The 6,806-nt window shown below is 49.2% G+C and overlaps 3 protein-coding genes across 3 annotated transcripts in view; 1 reads left to right on the top strand and 2 right to left on the bottom strand.

Annotated features, from left to right (window-relative positions):
- Positions 1–1,934: 1,934 nt before the first annotated feature.
- On the top strand, positions 1,935–2,415 carry VDBG_10085 (predicted protein; the record flags this gene model as incomplete). Its single annotated transcript, XM_002999745.1, has 2 exons — positions 1,935–1,965; positions 2,135–2,415. The coding sequence occupies 2 exons, from the start codon at positions 1,935–1,937 to the stop codon at positions 2,413–2,415; spliced, it is 312 nt and encodes a 103-aa protein (XP_002999791.1).
- Positions 2,416–3,102: 687 nt separating this feature from the next.
- Positions 3,103–4,901, bottom strand: VDBG_10084 (conserved hypothetical protein; the record flags this gene model as incomplete). Its single annotated transcript, XM_002999744.1, has 3 exons — positions 3,103–3,170; positions 3,412–4,308; positions 4,418–4,901. The coding sequence occupies 3 exons, from the start codon at positions 4,899–4,901 to the stop codon at positions 3,103–3,105; spliced, it is 1,449 nt and encodes a 482-aa protein (XP_002999790.1).
- Positions 4,902–6,306: 1,405 nt separating this feature from the next.
- VDBG_10083 (dihydroxyacid dehydratase) overlaps positions 6,307–6,806 on the bottom strand; it is a gene marked incomplete at both ends in the record, with an annotated part of 5,459 nt that continues 4,959 nt past the window's right edge. Inside the window, one exon of the mRNA XM_002999743.1 lies at positions 6,307–6,765. Within this exon, the coding sequence (XP_002999789.1) occupies positions 6,307–6,765 (459 nt within the window). The remainder of the gene's footprint in view (positions 6,766–6,806) is intronic.

Below are 6,806 nucleotides of genomic sequence, written 5' to 3'. Positions count from 1 at the left end.
ATCCAATGCTTCCTTCAACGCCGCTTGATACACATCAGCGAAAGACTGTTTCCAATCCTCGATAAATGCCTGTGCTTGGGCTTTTGTTCTGAAGTGTTTGTGACAACCACCAGAAATGTATTCGACATTCAGCTTTGAGCCTTCCTCCCCACTGTATCCTGTCAGTTATATCAGTCGGCACCTCATCAATGAGGGAAACTCGTACTTCCAATACGGATATATGCCAGGTCGTCGACCGTGCGCAACAGCATAGAAGGCCTCGCTATCACGTTCTGGCGTAGTGCCGCCCGCTCCCTCCTTGATAACCTTTTTAGGTTTCAGGATCTTTTGTTTCTCCATGTAATTCTGTGCCTCTTCAATCGTGAAGAAGGCTTTGTACTCGGCTTCACATCCAGTGACTCGTGGATGTACATCTCCCCTATCGATACTAAACTAAGCTTCTGCTATACACAGATCTTTATCAAGGGAGTAATTACCATGACGAAAAGATAGTAGGTTCGTTTATGCGCCCTTTTAAGACTGCGTAATATTCTTTGTTCCCATGCTTCGCGGCCATGTTGTCAAGTCCTCGAAGGTACGGTGCAGCGTTCGTTGTTCATTGACATGAGTTAAAATCTTCGGACTTCAAGTGTTATGAATTAACTCTCCGTCTAGAGAACTTTGGAAATTAGAGCGGATGATATAAAATTGTCTTCTTCCACCCTTTCACGAGGAAACTGAGTCACGTGGACATGCGGGGTTAGGAAAACAGGTTGGATGCAGAGTCAGATAAAACGCTACTACTGGCTTACGTGCTTTCTAGCCAAAAGTTTACGTCACCAAATTCGCCTTTCACTGTCCTATAGCTTCGTCAATCCCTCTATCAGGAGACAGATCCATGGAGGACAAGTTGTGATCAGATGGTATGTATCTGGCTGCGATTACTACTCCAAATCATTCACATCTGAAAAGGATTTGTCTGATGCAAGAAGCCGAAGTGAAGGTGGCCAACGTGGAAAGGATGGTGGGCAATCGTCGTTGATTGAGATGACTGCTGATTCATGTCTAGCAATGATTGTTCTACCGTAGTTGAAGCACTCATTGCAGTTTGGCTGAAGTCGCCTGCCGTGGAACCTAACCTGATGATGCACGTCTCTGGGCGTGACCAGGGCATTTCTGAGTGCGGTCACAACCTAATCTCGGCGCGTCCCGTACCGGCGTTGCCCATGATGGACGACTATCCATCGACAACTATGCTGAACACTGAGTGTGATTTGGCGTCACAAATGCAATCTAAGTGCCTACACTACAGTGCCACGTCTGCCGAGGAGATGCGTGCTATATCAAGCCATGAGCAGAAGATGCTTCTGGACGTGCAAATCATCTACTTTCAATAGTTTGAAGCCAATGTAAAGTATGGTTTAGCGACTCGAAATGAGCTCATGTTTTAGGAGTGTGGCCTTTTTGGGCACCCACCTCCTTGCCGATGACCTAGGGCATGACGGAGCTATGAGATGTGAAGACGAGGTACTGATGAGGAGAAACTTACGTCGTGCATGATCGATGCCTATCACTGGTCGGTTAGATGCGCTTGCATAAGCCCGGTAGGACTCCCGCATACTTAGTGTCTTCATTGTAAGCTTCCAGCGACGCATCCTACAGAAGGCTGTGTCCACTTCTATTAACATTGGCCTGAACGTCTTGCCGACCCTGCCGCTTGATTTCTGAAGGCCACATGATTGATGCCTAATACTGATTTAATACTAGGTGTTGGGCTGAGGAGGCCATATACAGCATCGACAAGCTTTCCCGCATGCGGACGATAAATAAGGGGCCGGTGACAGCGCGTCCTTCCTAATTTTGGCGTCCGCCATAATCCGTCCACAAACGTCACTTACGTCTCGACATAAAAGCAAAGAGCCTAAAGTGACCGCGCTACAAAAGCCCGGGCAGGCATGGAGATAGATATCTTCTCTGAGGGCGAATGTATGTTAACCCTACGACGCTCCTGTGAAGACGCAGCAGACTCACACCTACCTACCAGCCTCCCACAATGATTCTCAAGATACTTTTTTTCAGGATGCTTTCTTTCAAGATGCGTACTCTTCGAACATTCCTTTGACCAACATCGATGGACCCGAGGCACAAATTCCAGTGCCTTTGCCTGAAGGAACTGGATACGAGCAGCTCACATCTGGCCTTGACCAACAGGATGCCGGTGAAATGGCATCAGGGATTGGCTTGATGGGCGACCTGCAAGGAGTAGACCTTTTGTCAGAAGACAAAGGGCTTCTCTTTGAGAGCATGCCGCCGTTCGACCCGATGATGACTTACTCTCCTCTTCCCGAAAGCCAGCAAGATGCCACCACGGCCATGGTCAACACAGAATACAGCCCTGTCTCAGTTCGTTGCTTCAACGACTCTCCTACTCTCTAGAGAAATCCCCTCCAGAGAGTCAATGAGGCTACTACGAACATAACGACAGGGCATCATTCAAATTTGACCATAGCCAGGTGTGATCATGCTAACACACAATCGTTTGAACTTTCACTTTCGTCATGCACCTTAGATGACACTTTTCCTCCTGTACAGGCTGAGTCTACGAACTTGCTTGATCAGTACACCGTATCTAGTATGCCCCCGTTGCAAGATCATGTAATCATGCATGATGATGGGCGCATCTATTGCGCCGGTCATTTCACCCGGGCTGGTCTTCCTTGCTGTCATTCGGAATCCAAAGAAGGACAGGCAAGGTGAGTCAGAAGTTGCCCGTGGTAGCATCTCGTTGAGACTGTCACTGACCGTGTTTCTATCTCAAGGAAGCACCTCAAAACCCATATTCGGCCGTTTCAATGCAATGTATGTGTCGTTGTCAGGACTGCAGAGAGAGCCGATATGAAGAAACACCTGAAGACGCATTTGTATTCGGAATGGCGGGAGCGATTTAGGTGTTCCATTTGTGTTGATCCTGAAATATCTTTCACGAGGCATGACAACCTCTTGGATCATATGAGAACCAAGCACTTTGGTTGATAGCGGATAGTTTTACAGCAGTCTACTATTAATATTTTGATGTTTTGCTCTGCAGCTTCCCACAAGATTATGCAAAATATATGTAGTCAATCAGCTTGAGTACTTGAGCAGCTCGAAACGCTCATACAGACCGAGATTTCCAAGTCCAGTTGGCCACGCTCCAAAGCGTCAAATCGGTAAGCTAGGTTATTCTACAACCTTGCGCCCCCATCGGAATCAAAATCGGAATCGGAATCGGAATTGAACACATCATGACATGCTTGAGGAAAAGCTCCTTCGATTCCCGAATGGTCTTCCAACCCTGAATCTACCTCTTCATCAAGCTTCAAATCCAAATCTGGTCCAGATCATATTAACGAGACTGACCTTCCACGTTAACGCTTTTCTCTCGTTACTTACCATAGTCCTCGACTTCCGTCAGAGAGGTGCTGTCCGAGTCCAGGTGGTCAAAAGGGTCGTAGTCAGGTTGCGTGATCTGATCTAGAGAATCGGCATGAAATGTGCTAGAGCAGCTCGCTCTGCCTATTTGCACTAAGATCGGACCACGAATGGCTCTGATAACGGCATTCAGGGTGTTCCGCTGGCATATGAACCTAGAATCATTGATACCGCAGGGAAGGAAGGCCGGACTCCAGTTGGTGGGAATATTGTTGTGAGAATCAGTCTCTTCAAATGGGATGGGGTGGTGCTTCATGTACAGCCTGCACAAGAGACAGGTCGGCTTGCTGCATGCGACGTATGGATTCTCTTCCCAAAAGGACAGCTGGTGGTCATGGAAGTGATCGATGAGCTGAATCTCACAATGAATGACTGGCTTCAAGGGGTTGCTACCATCAGCATGTCTTGACAGAATTGCTTCCATCAGCGAGTAGGCTTGATCCATCTTATCGATGCAGGTGAAGAGACGTTCACGCTCCGGATCACTGGCATCCATCATCCGATTCAGGATGCCCCGGAGATTTGTGTGCTTATCCGATTCAGGAACGGAAGTGGCTTGTGGTAGAGGTACCGCTTTCACCATCCAAGGGTTCTCCAGATCGTGCTCCAAGCGGGCGGCGTCATCCATGAGGTGCTTGACGGCTCTCACACGAGCAGCAAGACGACCGACGAAGTGAGCGACCCACTTCAGGTGCTTGACTACATCGGGACCCGAGGTGTCGTTCAACGAATTGTGCAAGACCTCGATGTTGTGTATTTGTTCGTCCTGGCGAATTTCATAGGCGAGTCGACAAATAGAAATGGGAGTCTGGTCCCGGCGAAGCTGGAATTGCTTCAGCCATTCTTGAAGGGCAGTGTCTGTTCGGATACCGTGTCAGATCAAATTTCCTCATCGCCTGCTTCATGCTGCAACCTGAATGTAGTGGGCCTTATTATGTCTCGTTTATAGATGCTGCTGGTTACACACCTTGATGTGCCACCTCAGCCAGAACAGTCAGCGCCTTGCCGGCTAATCTCACGAGCATCTTCCATTCTTTGAAAACCCTGGCATGGGCGAACACAGCCGTTCTTTGCAAAAGAGACGCTTCTAGGCTCTGCCTCTCTCCCATGCTCGGTACTGCGCGAAGGTCGTTTAATACGGACTCGACAAATGAGGTCATCTTGGGAGACACTCCCTCATTTGAAGCGAGCCACATCACAAAGCAATCTTGCCGATTCTCAACAGAAATCGCAGTGGTGCTCGGTCCTCCTTTGGTGCAGTCGCACAGAAACGCAAGATTCGTGAGAAACCTCCGCTTGATGCCGACGATTGTGGAGAGGTCGTGTCTAATCGTGACATGTGAGCCGTGGCACTTTTTGACCAAAGATGCCAGTATCAAGGCCTCGAAGAATCTGGAGATCAATTTTTCGTACTTCGCCAAACGGACACCAGGCTTCTTAGAAGAAGGCATCTCGGAGATGAGGAACTGAATAATTGGAATGAAGGAGGGTAGCGGTTCAGTACGACGATGCCAGCGTGTGTGGAGAAACACGAAAGTGAAATTGGGGCGGCAGATCCATGACACCATATCCCCTCCTTTTTTCAGGCGGCCTGCCGCAGCTGGCTACATATGGAGGCGTGGAACGTCGATAAGGCATTGGTGCAACCTGCATGTCAGGCTCCAGTGAAAGTCATCGCCAAGCGATGACATGGCTTGAGACTCGCGTAAGATCGCTCCCTCAACACCGCCTCTTAACGCTATATTATTTTTGCCATACAATGAGTACCCCCGCAGAGGTAATGTTCTCAAAGCCTACCTAGAGCATAGAAGTATTGGTCACGTTATAAAGTAATCAGTATTTAGACCTAGACTCTGCACGCGCCTTAATCGACTTGGCAGGATGTCTAGCCCATCTATATGTCAATATCTTTACGAATTACATGACCGCAAACAAAAAGGTGTTGCTCAAAAAAATCCCCACCGGTCCCCTCTGGGGTGACACATTCGAAGTGAGGGCCACGGAACGCATCAAAGTTGCAATTATGAACGCTGCCCACGCCAAACATCACAGAAAGCGACGCTTCGCAGAACGCGACTACTAGCAGAAGAAGCGAACTTCTCTTCTTTATAAGAACTTGAAGAAGGCGCCTCTTACTTCTATACCTTGGAACCTGCTTTCGCAAGTATTCCTGCTTGTGTCGGCTACGCCTGTGAGCCAAGTTTGGCGAATTCTGAAACAAAGTCCCTCCAAGCCTACTCTGCACTCGGTTTGTCTCGGCGAAAGGTATAAATGTATTCCTCGTCCGTATTAAAGATTTCGTTTCTCGAAATAGCTATTCATCCCGTAACAGCGTGGAGGTCTTCAGGCTGCTTACTCTGCACGTTCGAAGCCACCATTCAAGACGAGGACTGCTCAGCGTATCCAGTCATTAGTTTGAATTATTCTACTGTTGGAAGATCACAGTGTCTGCACCAAAGTAACCGAGCTCTGTGGTTTTCAGCCTAGTGGATTCGCGTGTCTCACGACAGGGAGCTCGTACAGGTGTTCTCAAAACCTGACCATCACAAGAAACGACTCCAGAAAATTTGGTACAATAACGATGAGACAGTGCGGAAGAAACTTTGTAATCTATTAATGCTCCGATGTCATATCCTCATCTCTATTCGTACCATTGAGGCCATTACCTTAGCATCCTGATAGGTGATCTAGTGGCCTCGATATTTCGACAAGATAAGTTCGCAAGAAGTAGAGAAAACCCAATGGCCTCGCACCCAGAGTTCCGGCTTGTAAAACTTACAGGGAAACCACGAGGATCCAAGTACGTATTCAGTATACTGCTAGATAACGTTCAAGTTATATATCTGTCCCCCCATCTTACTCCTGTCCTGCAGGCGGCCCGGCAGCCGTCAAGAAATCAAAGTCGGCGCCCTGCTGCGCCTGGTTCACCGATCTCATGTAGAGCCCCCGGTACCCCCTGATCGTCTTCCTCGCCGTCCAAGACCCCGGTGTCGCGCCCTCCTTGGCCTCCTCCCTTTCCAGCGTTTCCTTCTTCTCCTTCAACCTCCTCAGAATCTCCTCGTCTGAAATCTCCACCCTGATCACCCGACCCTCTACGTCGCAGGTGATGACATCGCCACTCCTGACAATGCCCAGCACGGACTCGGGATCCGCGGCTTCAGGCGAAATGTGAAGAACAATGGTCCCTCCCGCCGTGCCGCTCATCCTGCCGTCCGAGATGCGAAGTATGTCCAGCACGCCCTGGCCGGCCAACTTTCTCGGAATGGGAATGAGACCCGCCTCGGGCATGCCCGGGTTGCCCACGGCCCCAATGTTCTGCAGCAGGAGCACGCTGTCGGGGGGGACCTCAAGCGCCG

Source organism: Verticillium alfalfae, genomic scaffold, assembly GCF_000150825.1.
Source record: "Verticillium alfalfae VaMs.102 supercont1.18 genomic scaffold, whole genome shotgun sequence".
Classification (NCBI taxonomy): Eukaryota; Fungi; Ascomycota; class Sordariomycetes; order Glomerellales; family Plectosphaerellaceae; genus Verticillium; species Verticillium alfalfae.
Note: the sequence above shows the minus strand (reverse complement) of the source record. Positions and strands in the feature narration are given on the sequence as shown.